The sequence below is a fragment of the Stegostoma tigrinum genome, chromosome 3 (assembly GCF_030684315.1).
Source record: "Stegostoma tigrinum isolate sSteTig4 chromosome 3, sSteTig4.hap1, whole genome shotgun sequence".
Lineage (NCBI taxonomy): Eukaryota > Metazoa > Chordata > Chondrichthyes > Orectolobiformes > Stegostomatidae > Stegostoma > Stegostoma tigrinum.
In genome coordinates this window covers 103,657,907-103,676,045 of record NC_081356.1, presented here as the reverse complement: position 1 = coordinate 103,676,045, position 18,139 = coordinate 103,657,907, and the positions used below count along the sequence as shown (strand labels likewise).

At 39.5% G+C, this 18,139-nt stretch overlaps 1 protein-coding gene across 1 annotated transcript in view; it reads right to left on the bottom strand.

Moving 5' to 3' along the window:
- arhgef28a (Rho guanine nucleotide exchange factor (GEF) 28a) overlaps positions 1-18,139 on the bottom strand; it is a 410,326-nt gene that overhangs the window by 264,891 nt on the left and 127,296 nt on the right. The window contains exons 9-11 of the mRNA XM_059644799.1: positions 16,063-16,131; positions 9,960-10,033; positions 7,951-8,020 (exon numbers count right to left, since the gene is read on the bottom strand). Of these exons, the coding sequence (XP_059500782.1) occupies positions 7,951-8,020; positions 9,960-10,033; positions 16,063-16,131 (213 nt within the window). The remainder of the gene's footprint in view (positions 1-7,950; positions 8,021-9,959; positions 10,034-16,062; positions 16,132-18,139) is intronic.

Sequence of the window (18,139 nt, the reverse complement as noted above, 5' to 3'; positions counted from 1 at the left end):
TATGTCTGCAGACTGAATGTGAACATATCACATCTCACTTGTGAAAAGAGATTATTTGTGAAGAAAAACAGCAATACAAAGACCAAGAATGAATTGAATGCAACAAAAATTAGGATTACAAACAAATAAAAATTAAAAGTTAGGTGAAATGATTAACAAAGATACTGTATTACAGATAGCAAAAAGAAAAAAAAGGTATGTTACATAGGAGCCTTACTTCAGAACTGCAATATTGGAAATGCGATTTTAACATGTGAAGAAAGAGCGTAAAGACATAAATCTCAAATTATACATCATTCAAATAAAAATCTGCTGTGGAGCAAACATTACATGGAATGCTGTTAGTATTTGTCCAAACAGCACCAAGTCCATGAGAAGTAGTTATCAGAGATTTAAGCAGAAGGCCATGCTTCGCTAATCAGCTGGAATTCTTTGAGGAGGTAGAAAATTAGTCTGCAAAGACTACACAGTGGATATACGTCATTGAATTTTTAGAAGAACAAAAAAGAACAAGTATGCATTGATAACTATAGCACTTCTCCTTTCTCAGGATATCCTTTTATTTGCCATTTAACAAATAATTGCTTTGAAGAGCTGCCAAATATATCATGTAAAACATTTGAAGAAGTTTAATGCTTCAAGCAGTCAATTAGCTACACTAAAAATGGATTTGGTGATAAAAAGCAGGAGGTGATGCAGCAAGAAAGCTATATCTCGGAGTATTGCCACTAAAATTCAATTGCTTCTTGAAGAACAAAGCAAAGCACAGAGATTTTATTCAGCCTGCCAGTAACTGCTTCAACCTGTTCATTGTGAAGAATAAACAATCACTTTCTGAAGCGTTAGATGTCACCTTGCTTTTTATAAGGAGTAAAACCAAAATAAGGTAACAATGGATTTAATCTGCATCCCTTAATGCTCCCAACATTTATCATTTTTAACATCGAAAGAGCTTTGTTTTATAATGGTGAAATGTGAATTAACAATGAAGAAAGAATTACATATACATTTTGCCTTTCATGATCTCAGGACACCCCAATGTTCTTTATAATCAATATACTTCTGAAAAATAGTCAATTTTTAATATAAGCAATACAGTAGCCAATTTATGAATGCAGACCAAAATCCCAATAAAAGAAAAGTAACCAGAAAATTGATTTTAGTGATACAGTCATACAGCACAGAAACAGACCCTTCGGTCCAACCAGTCCATGTTGGCCACAATCCCATACTAAACTAGCCCCACCTGCCTGCACTTGGACCCATATCCTTATCTAAATGTTTTTTGAAGATTGCAACCATCCCACATCCACCACTTCCTCTGGAAGTCCATTCCATTTGCAAACCACTGTAAAAAAAATTATACTTTGTCTTTTAAAAAAAACTCTCACCTTAAAATGATGTTGGTTAAGAGGCATATATGAATGGGGGCGGGGTAAATAGGGAAAAACTCCTAGCTCTTCCGAGTAGCATTATGGACTACTTACATCTACACAAGAGGCAGATGGGGCTTTGGTTCAAGTTCTCATCCGATAAAGGACACCACCGAAAGTGAAGCACTCCCTTAGTAATACACTTAAGAGTCAGCCTAGATTACTTGCTCAAATTTTGAGCATGAGCTCTGAGCCCACAACTTCTGACTCAGGCAAATATGCTATCACTGTGCCCAGTCTACCACCTTATGTCACACATGGAATGAAAACAAAAAACAAAAAGTGAGCCCAAGCTCTAAACCGTTAAATACTTCACTTAATTTGAGTCAGTATAAAGGTACACGTCTTAATGCATTCTATCCTGTCCTGAAACGGAGCAGTTAGATGAGCTCCCTTTCCTCAACATTTCAGATAAATTTATTTCAACTCAACACATCTGCAGTCTGGGACACAACCCAAAGATCACAGTGCAGTTTTTTTGAATTGCATCTCTCCTTTTGAATTGTTGCTGCCTGATTTTTTTTGATACTCTTTAGGCATGACATGCTACAATTACTCTCAGAAGTGAGACTTTAGGGATTTTAGACAGCCACTGAATTTACAACTTCAGCCATCATTAGGCTTGTGTGTCATTCTTTTAAAGATCACATGTTGAGCTCACAAGTTCAGTACATTTGTAAGTAATTCAGCTATCCATTTCATGATCTATTTCATGACACCATGAATGTGCCAAAGGTCACCATTTCTTGTCATGAATAATGTCTAGTCTACCTCAGGATTGGTTTCTCAAAAACTTCAGGAATGCATAAAGCTTGCCATTTCACTCTGCAACACAAGTTATGCTCACTACTAAATAGGATGCTGTTAGTCTGCCTACCACACAAATTAGTAAAGTGGTATATGAATTTCAGTGGCAGTGCAATGTGCTGATGTAGGCTATATTTTCAAACAAATGATGGATCATTCTTTGGTTATTCACGGCAGACAGATTACTAACCATGCCCAACTAGCCTGTGCTTGCAGAGTATAGTGACCAGCATTAGATGTGATACTGTGATCAAATTTAGCAAACAATTTGAACTGAACTAAAATTCAGACTAACAACTAATTTAAGATTATTAGTTGTTCACATGGTGTAGCCACTTACATGTACTACATGTGGATTACAAGCAGGAGTAGAGTAAGCTACCCAAACTCAAGGCCGTTCTGCCATAGATAAGTTCCTGGACAATCTGAATGCTCTACATTCCTCCTCAAAATCTTTCATTTCTTTACTGTCAAAAAAAACACTACTATCTGGCTCTGCCTTCAAAGGTGTCAAAGGCATTGCTTCCACTGCCCTTTGAAGGACAGTTTCAGGACTTTCTCAGCCAGAAATTCTCCTTATCTTTGCCATAAATGGGTGGCTTTTTTTTAAAAAAAGTGACCTCCCAGTTTTAGATTCTTTTACAAGAAGAAATATCCTTTACGCAGCCAACCTGTTAAGGCACCTCAAGATCTTATATTTTTCAAATTGCCTCTCACTCTTCTCAACTTGAATGGATACAAGCATAGCCTGTCAAGCCTTTCCTCATAAGACAATCCACCCACTCCATGTTATTAGTCCAGTAAACCTTCTCCAATCAATGCTCAACTCAACTGCATCCCTCCGCAAGAAGACCAATACGGTACGGTACTGCAGATGTAGTCTCACCAGTTCCCTGTATAGCAGAAGCATAATCTTCCTACTTTGTACTCAATTCCCTTCTCAATAAAAACATAACATTCTACTAAGGTTCCTAATTCCTTGTTGCAGCTGCACAGTAACCCTTTACCATTCATGCACGAGGAACTCCGATCCTCCACACCTCAGAGCACTGCAATCTCTCACCAATTTAGATAATGTGCATTTTTAAATCTTCCTGTCAAAAATAGGTAACTTCACGTTACTCCGTTTTGCCACTCATTAACCTCCCTATATCCATAGATCGTCTTTTTAAATCAAGTTTCCTACAGCTTTTTGTGTCAACCATACCTTCGGTCCCCCATCCAAGTCATTTATATAGACCGTAAAAAGGCATGTCCTTGTGGTACATCACTCATTACATCGTGGCAACCAGAAAATGATCCATTTATGTCTAGACCAAGTTTCCAGTTAGCCAGCCAATCATTTATCCATGCTAATGTTACAAAAAGCTTTTATTTTCCTGAATAACCATTGTTGTAGTACCTTAGTTCCATAAGTCAGTACAGGACATCCTCTTAATTCCCTTTATTCATAGTATGTTACTTCTTCAAAGAGCTGCAAATATGATTTTAAGCTTCACCAAACCATGTTGACTAACTGGTTGTCTTGAATTTCTCTAATCATGCTACTATAATCATTAGTAATAGTTTCTAATATGTTTCCATTTATAAATGTTAAGACAACAAGACTGTAATTTCCTCCATTGTCTCCTTTCTTTTTCAAATACAGTAGTTGCATACATTCATTATTCTCCAACAACTTAAAAGCTTGTATCCAGGGGATATTGAAAAATTAAAACCAACAGATCAACTATCTCACCAGACACTGTTTTTAAGACCTTATGAAGAAGTCCATTAAGACCTGAGGGCTGCCTTGACCAAAGTCAATTTACTAGATTTAAGTTGAACAAAAGCTTAGCTGTTAATTGTTTGATGCATTCAAAATGGCAATGCCTCACCCAAAGTCCACTGAACAACCAATCCACACCCTCTTCTTATCTGGCATAAATTAGTGTTTCCTTAGAGATTTGGTGTTCCTGCAATTCTGTCCTGAATAACGCAAGGCAAAAAGCTTCAACTGCATGCCTTTTTACAGCAAATCTCAGTTCTGTAATACCAAAAGGTATTTATAGATAGAATATTCTATCAATTGCTTCCATCTTACTGATTGAAGTAAATAACTGTTTTGCAAAAATGAATAAAAACTGGCACAGTAAAAATGCTTAAAATTCTTTGCAGCCATTTGCAAACATTCTGATCATTATTGAAATTCTATGCTTTTTCTTAAGGCTATCATGAATCAAAAAGTAAATGAGTCCAAAGTTGATAGAAATTGAAACATTTACGATTAAAGTTTTTGTGATGTAATTGGAAGGTACAGAGAGTACTGCACGGTTCACTGACTGCTCTCTCTCCCTTTCTATTGAGGCATTTGTGTCAAACCAATTACATTACAGTGAATTGTTTTGTGGGTTCATCCCGTTTACAACTATTTTCTCATTTTATAAAGCAATTAGTTTAAAAATTGTGCATCTAATAAGGTTAAACGATGTTGCAGCAAAATGTGTGCCATCGTAGAATTTTAAAAATGTTACTAAAAAACTTTGGTGACAACTGATTACAAATTTACTTCTATTGTAGAATGTTTGATTCTGTGAAATGCTGAAAAAGGCTAAATAAAGACAATAATATCTGAAATTCAAAGGAACATTACTGTGTCATTCAGTTGTTCACATTAATAGAGTAGTAGTAAAATGTACCACTTTGAATTTATAGCGTTTCTAAGGAGCGGTTCAAACTGCTGTCTCATTCATATGGAATCTAAAAACAGTCCTTGTAAATTCAGGCAAATAAACCTGTTAGGTAAATAAACCTAATAAATAAGCCTGTTTAATTTCCATGAGGAAGTGCACTGTAACAATCTAGTCAATATCAATTACTCCAGAAAGCAATTGACCATTATTTATTTCACAGAACATTGTACTGCCAGAAGTGGTATCAGGGAATTCAAAATGTCTACAGACTAGAGATTCTAAATAGGCACAGCAATAACCAGTTGTATAATTAGACTTGAGGCATGTTGCTAAGAGAAAGAAAGCAAATGCAATGCTCATTGTAGCTAATTTAATGGCCACTAATTTAGAGGAATCAGCAGCCAACTGAAATGGAAGCAGAGATTATTACAAGAGAAACTATAGTCTCCCCACAGAATGTCAGACAAGTATTAAACGCAACAAATAGAATCTGTGGTATGCGTTTAAAATTTCCAATTTGTTTATTTATGCAGACGGAAGTAAGAGCTCATGACATTCCAGTCTATGGGGGGGTAGTGTGTGCAAGAACTGTGCATTACAGCAGAACCATAGAGATTTACAACACAGGAGGACACCACTCAACCCACTGTGTTGGTTCCTACATGATTTATTGTAGTTGAATGACAGATTAATGACTTCTTCCAATCTGATCTGTATTTACTTCAGTAATGGAATGATAGTTTACAATAATCTATATCCGGTTATTCCATAAGATCAAGTGAGTGAGCTTGCATAAGCTTGTGGTACCGCCAGAGTTGCTGTAACGCCACACTGATGCCACACATTCTGAAGAAGGGCCTAGGCCTGAAACGGCAGCCTTCCTGCTCCTCTGATGTTGCTTGGCCTGATGTGTTCATCCAGCTCTACACCTTGCTATCATTGCCCCAATTGCTAGTTTAACAATTGTTTTCAAATAAAGTAAATCCATGGTTCAGAAAGTAGAAAAATACCATCTGAACTATAAATTAAACAGATCAATAAAATAATTTCAAAAGTTGAACAAGTTAAGTAATAAAACCAACAATCTCAGAAACAAAGAGACATCACAAAATAAACCAATCAAGTTGTACATGCAATGTATTATAATGATTCAAGATAGAATCATACCATAGAATTTAGAATCAAGAAGAGGGGCATTTGGCCCATCACACCTGTGCTGTCTGTAAGAAAGAGCCTACCTACATTTCTGCATTGAGTCAGTCTCATGAGGCAATGAAGGTTGAACATGCTATCAAGTCAGGGAGGACTTCACAGACATCTTAAAAGTTCCAATGTGCCTGCTTCTCTCTTCTTCTAGAAGCAATGAATTTGGGACATACTATTTAAGGAGCCTTCGAGAGTAACAAACATATCTTGTAGACGGTATGCACCGTAGCCACTCAGCATCAGCAATACAGAGGATACAGAAATTCTATGCCAGTAGAGTGCCAATTCAGCATGTTCATTTGTTCTAGATGGTACGGAGTTTTTCAAATATTGTTAGAGTTCCACTCATTTAGTCAAAAGGCAGAGTATCCTATCACATTTCTGATTTGTGCCTTTTAAATGGTGAACAGGCTTTGTGAAATCAGGAGATGAATCATTCACTATGAATACCGAGTCTCAGACCTGCTGTTGTCACTACAGAATTTTTACGGCTACTCTACTGAGCATTGTACAATGAAGAAGGCCACCAGTTCTGATTTTATGATGGAAGATATTAATTGATGAAGCAGCTGAAGATCATTAGAACTTGGACACGGCCTGGAGTAACATTTGAACACGCATGGCACCAAAATGATTGGCCCATCAAAACCACAGCCATCTTCTTTGAAGCTAGTTATGCATCTAGGCACAGGAGAATTTCCTCCCCCTACGTCTAATTTCTCTTTACTCAGTTTGGTTATGGCTTCAATCAAATGCACATGAAATAAAGGCACATCACTCTCAATGTCACCCTTGGAATGTATGCCTTTTGTGCATGTTGGACGTGGAGTAGTGTGGCTCTGGCATAGTCAAAATGGTGTATTTCTGAACAGCTGTTGCTAAGTTTGTGTAGCTTGATAGCACATTGCTAGCATTTTCTAAAACTTTGTTGAAGTTTGAGATTAGACTGCTGCAGCAATTAGCTGGATGGCTTTGTTCTGCCTTTTATGAGGGGTGAAAACTGGAAAGTTTTCCACGTTGCCAAGTAGATGCCAGTTCTGTGGCTGCACTGGAACAGAGTGGCTGAAGACAGTTATTTTTGCAGTAGTAATTGACAAGATCTTGTCAGGACCAATAACTTCTGTTGTATCCGATGCGTTCAGCCTTTTCTTGGTATCATGTGAGATGAACAGAATTGACTGAAGATTGGTTCCTGTGATAACGATCTGCTCAGCACTTTTGGCTGAAGATGACTGAAAATAATTTAAGCCTGGTCTTTTGCATTCATATGCTGGGTTCCTGGGCCATCATTGATGACTGGGATGTTTGGGGTGCTTCAACTTCCAATTAGTTGATTAATTGCCCACCAGCATTTGCAACCAGGAATGGTTGGATTTTGATCTGACTCATTGTGGATTTCTTAGCTCTGTCTTTTTAATATATCTTCCAAAGTTTAGTAAGTATGTAGCCTTGTATTGTATCTTCCACCCAGCTAGGACTTCATTTTTAAGAAGCTGGGTGCTGAACCTGACATATTAAGTGAGGTTTGATGGTAAAGGTAAAGAGGAGGGATGTAGCAGAAGACAACATTACAAATTACTGTGAAATATATTTCTGCTGATGGCCAAGCTCCTCATGAATGTCAGCTTTGAGCAGACAGATTTGTTCTTACTCTTGCTCAACTGTTAAATAAATCGTTCAGAAGTAGGCCCTAGTATAGTTAAATTGTTTAAAAAACAAAACTGGCTGGAATCTCATTCCTCCTCAACAGTGTTAATAATGATTGTTTGGTGATCTCGTATGCTATTTAAGAATGTGCATCAATATCTGCTAAATTGATCTTTCTTTTGTACCTGTATCAAGTAGGGCCTGATCCACTCCATCCAGCAATAAACCTGCTTGATTTCCCAGAGTGCTAGCGTGCTGAAAAAAAAATAGTCTTTTAAACAAATATGGCAAAGCTAAAGCCTGAAACTGAAATGCAACTCTCTTTAGGGTTAAATGGGCTCAAAAAGATAATCTCACAGTGGATGCGGTCAGAAAGCAGTACATTCATTGTTGGCACAACATCCACAATATTTTCATCCTACTGAAACTTTGAGCATACAACACTATAAAATAAAATTCAACTTTAAAAAGTTACAAACAATTTTAATCAACTAGCTACATTGGCTTATAAAAATATCGGGTAATCAAAAATCAAAATTTATACCCTTAAACCACTATGCTATTAAAAAATTCACAGGTTCTAATAAAAGTATAAAGGGCAACCAAATGAACAATTTCTAAAAAAACACTAAGCCAAATGACTAACTATTAACAACATGTTGTCAAATATATAGAGAAATAAACTTGAAGCTTAAATTATCTTAAATGAAGTTAAGTAACAAGAACAGTGGATGACTTGATTTCGTATAGGATGCATCTGCAGTAATGAGAAATTACAGAACATTGCATACATTAGACTCAGAACCAAGAGGCTTGCTAAATTGAGGGCAACATGGGTGTTTAAAATTTCACAATGGGTCCATCTGATCCTGGTTTCTCTTTTATTTCTTCTTTTTCCTCTGTAAATTACACCTGACAATTAAATAATCTATTTGTGAGAAAATTAAATCCACAGCCGCACAATAGGGTACTTGAAGAAATGTTGGCACTAGGTCAGTCCTGAACTTTCATCCTTTACACCTTATTCTCATTATATCTTATTATAACCGATCTCCAGTTAGAAGTCACATTGGACTAATATGTCTTATATATTAATTTATGCATTACAGAATGTCTAAGCTTGATCAGATCTACAATGGATTATTATGTAGAGTCAAAGCTTTCAGAGCAGTGCATTACACAATGCTGTGCATTCAAAGTATGATAAAATACAGTTTCTAAGTATCCAATGCCACTATTCTCTTAGCTTAGTTTTAACATGAAACCCTTTTAAAGCTAACTCCGATGATTAATTACAAGTAGCAGTTCAGACATATAAATCAGTTATGGGTGTAACTGAAAAGGTCTCAAAGGTTTGTAAAGAACTCAGTTTTGCCAATTTATGAAACACTACAGTGCGTGACTGAAAATGTTATTGCTTTGATCTATTAAAGGGCTATACAACACTTAAAAATCAATCTACTTATAATAATTTAAAACAAACTAAATGACACAATAAGCTTCAATAATACTTTTAAAGCAGTTCAAAGAGAAACTAACAAGCGTACTTTTATTTTTTCCCCCCCTTCCCCCCTTTATTAACCTGTTCAGAAACGTTATTCTACACCACTGGAGCAGGTGGGGTTTCAAACTGGGCTACCTGTGGTAGGAACACTACCACTCTACAGCCCGCACAATTTTAATTTTATATAGACAGGTACAAATACAGGACTAGTGTATTACGCAGTCTTTGGCTATTTTGCATCAAATCCTCAACCTTTATTTTTCATCCCAGAAGTACACCGTTAGAAGAGATTTTGGTGCTGGTAATTAAAAAAAAGAGTAGAATGTGAAAATAGGGAAGAAAATTAGGAGTGAGGGATAGATTCTGGTACAGATACTTTCTTTTGGCTATTTGAAATATTTGAGCTTCTTTAGAATAATAGTCTCCATCGGAATGTTTTACATCATATTTGCAAATAGGTAAAACAGCTACGCACCAATTGCCTTCAACACAGCGGGATCATTACAGCCCAGAAGCAATCAGCCCATTATGGTTGCATTGACATCGCGTAAATATATCTTAAGTCATTTGTACAATGCATCAGTAGGTATACAAAGATTTTCTTTCTGCCTCATAGATCTCCGTAAGAGCTCAGAGAAATGAGTTGTTACAGTTAAATCTAATTAGACAGATAATCAAAGAATCCATTACCTCAACACAGGTCTCTTTCTCTGTGCTTCCCATCGAGTGACCTGGTTCATTGGTAAACGTTTCAGAACAAAAATCTGGATGAAAGAGAAAACTATTGTTATGTCCAAGATGGGAGCATTGCACTGGCTTTCTCTAGTTCAATTACATTATGGGTCACAACATAATCATTTTATCCTGTTTCCAGTATGGTCAAATCATTTGCTTTTACGAAGTAGACTTAAAATAAAAAGATCCATCAACCAGGTTTCTTGTAAAATCATTTAATTATACAACATGAAAATTCAATGAGGATGCAAAACCGGTTAACACACTTCAACAATTTTTGCAAAATTCAGCCCCACTGTCAGTTTTGGAGAGTTTAATGTAGCACCTCTCTTTGTGAGCTCCAGTAACTTATCTCCACTGCTCACCTCAATGTATGCACCACACCTAGACAGTGATATAAGATAAAAGGATAACGGTGTGGACATTTCATAGTCCAGGCACGAAGTGAATTGTTCCGCCATCTTATGCAGGCTATGAGATCTTGAAAGGTGATTGCAAATTTTGGAACTTAGATGAACTTATACACTTGCCTGACATTACTTGTGCTTCACAGCCATTAGTAGGATTAATTTAGAATGTTGAATGATGCAGTCATAGATGCTTGTGGTCAGGATTTTCATTCAGAACTGTTTGTCAATGCATGAGGAATTAAAGACATTTTCTCAACCCACTCCAGGTGCAAGTGGCAGCCATTTTTTTTGATATACTCTTACAAATTGGATGGAGACAGAAGGCAGCTCAAGGGGGGCTTCACAGAATGGGTTGCAGGCTCAGCCTCTCAATCTAGTGAATCCTCCGATGTTTATGCCTTTTTGCCTTGCCCTCTTGTCATACTTACCAGATTCTATCTTTCCCATGTGCCCACCCAACTTTCATTTAACTGCTCATATTCTCAATTTAGCCCAACCTCCAGGCATACAGCTTAGTTATTCCAAGTATACTTATGCATTGTGCCCCTCACTGATACCAAAGTAGTGATTACAGTCAATGACCACCCCCGACAAACAACCTACCACATCCATTGTCTCCAACACATGATTCAGTGCACCATCTTCACAATTACTTTCCCTATTCCAGCATGCTGCCCCCCACTCCCCAGAATTAACTTCCCCAACAACCCCACCACAGCACTGACCCTGATACTCCTTTCCAGTAAACAGATCCCTTGCACTTACTATGGCCCACACACCCGTCCTACCTAGAAAGACTAATGAGTAACCATACCTCTAACTGATTTCTGTGCGATTCCTTATCTGATCCACTCTTAATCCTGGACTAGTTGCAATGGACTTTCAGGATATAGACATTGGCCCACTCCAGGTTGTCTTCATTATAGTCTACTCTCCTTAGACTTTTAGACTTCAAGTAATTTGGTTGTGCACTTTCTTGCCAAGTAAGCCACTGGAAAAAACTGGTGTGAAATTGATGTAACATGGTGCTGCACAGGAATATGTCTATCCCCTTAATTGATTATGAATGGCAAATATGACAAGCTGCTTGGCTTTATGTCGGCACCTCAAGGAGAGGCAGGAGTACTGTGAGGCTAGAAGTTCTGCAATAAGGAAGACAGAAGTTGAAAGCGTCCAAGTAGGCACAAAGTGAGTGGGTGCCAAGAAGGCAAGCTAGGAGTCCTGTAATGCACTCTGGTCTGATTGATAATTGGGTGCCCATCAGTGTAAGCAAAGCAGTCTGGCAGCAGCGTTACAATGCATGACGTCAATTTTCTTTAAAATGCAGTATTAAAGTGATGAACTATATACTAAGCATTTTGGAACTGCGCCATGAGGTGAAGCTGTTGCTTATCCCATGCCATGGACGAAGAATGTTAGCTAAGGAGTGTGCCCTGAGATATTGGGGACTGCTGACCAAGATAGAGGCCCAAAAGGAGCAATGGAAGAGCTGGATAACGAAATGTGAGGCTGGATGAACACAGCAGGCCCAGCAGTATCTCAGGAGCACAAAAGCTGACGTTTCGGGCCTAGACCCTTCAGCGAGGGGGACGGGGTGAGGGTTCTGGAATAAGTAGGGAGAGAGGGGGAGGCGGACCGAAGATGGAGAGAAAAAGAAGATAGGTGGAGAGGAGAGTATAGGTGGGGAGGTAGGGAGGGGATAGGTCAGTCCAGGGAAGACAGACAGGTCAAGGAGGTGGGATGAGGTTAGTAGGTAGGAGATGGAGGTGCGGCTTGGGGTGGGAGGAAGGGATGGGTGAGAGAAAGAACAGGTTAGGGAGGCAGAGACAGGTTGGATTGGTTTTGGGATGCAGTGGGTGGGGGGGGGGGGCGAAGAGCTGGGCTGGTTGTGTGGTGCAGTGGGGGGAGGGGACGAACTGGGCTGGTTTTGCGACGCGGTGGGGGAAGGGGAGATTTTGAAGCTGGTGAAGTTCACATTGATACCATTGGGCTGCAGGGTTCCTAAGCGGAATATGACTTGCTGTTCCTGCAACCTTCGGGTGGCATCATTGTGGCACTGCAGGAGGCCCATGATGGACACGTCATCTAAAGAATGGGAGGGGGAGTAGAAATGGTTTGCGACTGGGAGGTGCAGTTGTTCATTGCGAACCGAGCGGAGGTGTTCTGCAAAGCGGTCTCCAAGCCTCCGCTTGGTTTCCCCAATGTAGAGGGAGCCACACTGGGTACAGTGGATGCAGTATACCACATTAAGCAGAGGTTCACCTGCACATCTGCCAATGTGGAAAGTCATCTTGGGGCCCGGGATAGGGGTGAGGGAGGTGGTGTGGGGGCAAGTGTAGCATTTCCTGCGGTGGCAGGGGAAGGTGCTGGGTGTGGTGGGGTTGGAGGGCAGTGTGGAGCGAACAAGGGAGTCACGGAGAGAGTGGTCTCTCCAGAAAGCAGACAGGGGTGGGGATGGAAAAATGTCTTGGGTGGTGGGGTCGGATTGTAGATGGCGGAAGGCTGATGCGTTGTATCCGGAGATTGGTGGGATGGTGTGTGCGAACGAGGAGGATCCTCTTTGGGCAGTTGTGGTGGGGAGCTGGAGTCACCTGGTGCCCACTCAAGACTTCATTGTTGGGAATTGCTGATGTCCAGTTTCTCTCTGCCACACGGGAGAATGTCAAACTGCATATGAATGAAGTGAAAATAGTAATAATGAAATGCAAGAGCACGCAAATAGGCTTCTCCCTACTGACTACTGAGGTTGTAAAGCACATTGCTAACTCACTACCATGAGCACCTAAAAGGACAAGGACGGTGAATTCACAGGGAGACCAAAACCTGCCACTTCCCCTCCAAGCTCCTCACCACCCTGACTTGTAAATATATACAGTGTTAATGGGTCAAAATCCTGCAATTCCATTCCTAAGAAGACCTACTTGAAATGGGGAGATGGTTGTGTATTGGACCAATAATCCAATAACCCAGGCTAATCACTGGGTTGGCACAGTGGCTCAGTGGTTAGCACTGCAGTCTCACAGCACCAGGGACCCGGGTTCGATTCCAGCCTCGGGCAACTGTCTGCGTGGAGTTTGCACATTCTCCCCGTGTCTGTGTGGGTTTCCTCCAGGTGCTCCGGTTTCCTCCCGCAGTCCAAAGATGCGCGGGTTAGGTGGATTGGCCATGCTAAATTGCCTGTAGTGTTCAGGGGCATGTGGGTTATAGGGGGATGTGTCCGGGCAGTGTGGACTTGTTGGGCCAAAGGGCCTGTTTCCACACTGTAGGGAATCTAATTTAATCCCACCGTGGCAGAGAGTGTAACTTGAACTTAATGTAAATAAAATCTGTAATGAAAAAATCCTCATTTAAATGGCAGCCATGTAGCTACTGTCAGTTATGGAAAGCTATTTGGTTCTCGGCTGTCCTTTAGGTAAGGAATTCTGCCATCCTTACCTACTCTAGCTTACATGTGACTTCAGACCCTCAGCTATGTTCTGGATTCTTAACTATCCTGTGGGAAAATGGAGGTGGGTAATAAATCACATCCCTTGTAGGACTAAAAAAATGGACAAGATGACAGTTCAGCACTATCTCCTCAAGAGCAACTAGGGATAGCCAACAACACCCACATCCATGAATGAATGCACAAAAAGAAAATAATTCTGGTCCTGTTATTAACACCTGGAGTGGAAAATCACAGATCTTTTCCTCAAAAGGTGAAAGTCTTCCTTTTCTGATCTCACGTTGGCCTGAATTTCAGGGTTTGTGAAGATTCCACCCTCAGTTTGCAATTTGAAAATATATATATTCACCATTCTAAATAGCCAAGACACACCACACATGGGATAATGTGAGAAAAAAATCCTCTCTGCAGACATCTATTTGGAAAAAGAACATATCCATTAAGTCTGAGTAATAAGCAAGCTAATGAATAAGATAACAGCATCCTGGCCTACTGTGTTCCTCCAGCTCCACACTTCTGACTCCACATCTGCAGTTCTTACTGTCTCAGGATAAGGATTGGGATATTCGCATGGCTGTTGTCCTGACATTTTAGTGTGCATTTATGAATATCACACCAAATGCAATCAGATATCTTTAGAGGAATCCCTGGACCCAGCTCTCAGCAACCTCCAAGGCCTGAAGCCATGCTCAACCATCCATAAGTTTTAGACCCACAGTCAATTCCAGTGATTTGCTTACTTCCACCATTGTCCTTCCGGTCTGCTATTCAAAAAATACATGCCAGTAACCACCAGTGAACCTATCTGTATCAAATGAAGGACAGAAACAGTTTGCTACTGGAGGATCAGACTATCGCAGATTACCTCGTGTTCTAAGTTGGGTTGACCTTTGAGATTCGCCATAAGGGGGGCTAGTGCCATCCATATCTGGACTGCCTCAAGAAAGGTAATGAGCCTAGTGATTAACACCACATGCATCCCTTCTCCAGAGCCCCGCAATGCATGAGGCAGCCCATGTCTCACCATTGGAGTATTAATTTACCTCACACCTAACAGATTCTGGTTTTCCCCAGCTGATGTCTTTATCGGATTAATCTTGTTTCCGGAATGTTTCCACAACAGAAGATATTTCTAGCCCATCTGAAAGTCCTGCACTGGGATGACTGATGATCTAATGGAGTCTCACTAGTTTGGGAAAAAGGCTCTAGAAAGGAATCATGCACCTGCCAGAATTGCTCTCCGAATTGTAGAAATATGCAGTTTCTCCCACCACATCAAGGTGCAGTCTCCGAAATGCACTCAAGCTGCATCTGCAGAAATCAGCTTAACCAGCAAGTGCTGCAACTGAATCTTGATTTTCTTGATTTACTAAGAACATTAGAAATAGTTGCAAGAGTCAGTTATTTGGCCCAGCTAGCCTGTTTCTTCATTAGAGTAAGATTATAATTGATCTTCTACTTTGAATCTACCTTCCTACACTATTCCTAGCATCTCCACAAATTCAATGACTTAAATATGGTCAATGGTTGAACATACACAGCTCTCTTATATATAAAATTTCAAATTTACACTGTGCTTTGAGTGAAGAACTTTCTCTTCATCTCAGCCTTTAACAATTGACCCTTTATACTCAGACTGGGCCTCTAATTTTAGGCAAGTGGAAATTATCCTTGCAACATCCAACCCATCACACCGATTAAGACGTGTGTGGTTTTTCAAATAAATCACAATTTCATGTTTCCAACTCTGATGATTACAGCCATATTCTCGCCAAATTCCTGGGTTGTTTTAGAATTGAAAATTTACCATTGGTAAAGATCCAATGTAGCCCAACAGTTGCAAGAGAAATGTCAGGAGCAAAACAGACCGCTGTAAATTGCCTTCATTGAACTCACCAAGGTGCTCAACCAAGTAAGCGGACGTGGTATATTTAAGCTGCTGGAGAAAACCGGCTGTGCACTGAAGCTGCTCAATGTGACCTCTATTTCCATTACATCATGATAGGAAAGGTCAGCTGTGATGGATTAAAAAATATTGGTGCTCACCCGAATCAAGACCCACTCCCCGCCATGGACAGGGCCAATGTCATCTACAAGATCCCCTGCAGAGACTGCGAGAAACACTACATCAGACAAACAGAAAGGAAACTAACAAGAGTACATGAACGCCAACTGGCTACAAAAAGACACGACCAATACTCACTCGTCTCAATCCACATGGAGAAGGAGAACCACCACTTCGACTGGGACAACACCAAGTTCCTGGGACAGGCTAGGCAGAGACAAGCACAAGAATTCTTGGAAGCATGGCACTCTACGAAGCAGACTATTAATTAACACATTCAACTTGACCCCATATACATTCCACTATGGTGGCAACCCAGAAGTGAGGCAATCCATCGCAATGGACCAGAGTTTAAAAACCAGGCGGTAAAACACACCCATGCTTCAGAGACTGCACTGAGGATGTTACCAAGCACTGTAACGAAAGGTCTGCGAAACCACAAACCAGCTCAGCGAGCCAACTAACCTCAACAGGGTTGACCATCACAGGGCAAAACAATTTTCTTATGGAATGGAAGGTTGCCACATTCTAAACTCTATATAGCTATATTCTTCTCAATCTCTCCTCAGAATAATTGCAAAATGGGGTTTTGGTCTATGAACTTTCATTTCACTCTTTGTACAGCAGTTGTTAGATATCCTAGTGTAGTCCTATACAAATGCAATAAGACTTACACTTATAGTATAATCCCTTTAATTGTTCAAGCAACAAAAACAAAACTTGCTACAGAAACTCAGAAGGTCTGGCAGCCCCTCTGGAGGAAAAGCAGAGTCAGAGTCAATGTTTTGGATCCAGTAACCTTTCTTCAGTTCTCTCCACAAATGCTGCCTGACTTGTTTCTCCAGCTATTACTGCTGTTTCTTGATTTGATGATAATCCAGATTATGTACCAATCTCCTGTGTTAACAGGCTAGTGCCTTAAGCAACACTGCTCGTCCATCCTGGTGTCCACCACAGACCAAAATATTGTAATATTACTGGAAATTGGAAGATGTAAAGAATTCATTCTGGATATGCTCAAAATGTCTTTCCCATCTACAGAAGACTGGCATGGAGCCTATTGCCCAATTATGTGGGCAAGGCTGTCATGTTTCCCATAGCGACCGGCTGGATTAAATTCCAGCCACTGTGCAGATTTTTACAATTCTTTCAAGAAATTTGTCGCCAAAGTACCACTTGAGTCGCAGGTTTGTTATCAGTTTTATACCATCATGACTAGAGTCAACCATGGCAAATTTCATTTTCAAATCATTTGAAATTACAGAAATATCACAAGTAGCCACAGAGTGAAATGTGAAAAAGGAATGTTTGTCAAAACCGGTCAGTAAGATTTGGAAACTGGATCGAGAGAACACAGTTGAAAAAATAGTTGCTGATCCTGTCTCCAGTCAGATCCATTAAGTTAAGAACATTAAAAGCATGAAGTAAGGAATTCATGGTGTACTCAGTGTGTTTTCAAGATGGACTCAATTGAATGTTCTGTCCAAAATTTTTAAAAATCGTATATTATTTATGTGTTTAAAATATTAACTTTCAATGGTCCAGTAACTATGAAACCTAAAAGAGTTTAAAAGATAGACAATTTCTCATCAGGTCTTAACTTATTCAGGACTTTTTGAAAATGGATCTGGAAGATAGAGTGTAAAACATTTCTAACTATTTTTATCACAACTTTGTTGAGCTGTCAGCACTATAAAAATAAACAGCCCTGAAGTATTTTATAGTTTTGCAAGATAATACGGCAATCAACATTTCAAAATATGTTAGCACATTTCACAATACCATAAATCAATTCCAAAAGAAGGACAAAGAAATTTTTAGTACACAATGTATCATGAAGAATAGCTGAGGCATTTATAAATAAAATCCTAAGAAAGCAACTCAGTTCACTTTAGACAAAAGACATAACTATCTACATACAGCATCACAACATGGAATGAGCACAGTGAGTAGCCAGCCTGATTGTTGTAGTTCACATTCATGCCAATAGACAATATTATTTAAATCACATTTAAGAACTGGTTTACAACATATCAATTAAAGAAACAACTCACTTCACTTTTCTGAACATAAATTGTTTGAATAAATCCAAATGAATAGAGCTCTCTGTCCATACCATACACTGGTTAAGCACAGATTCTTATGCAAATATTCGGGAGAGAGAGCCAGTATTCACTTGGGAAAGTTTTCACGTAAAACATTAAATGTGACATGA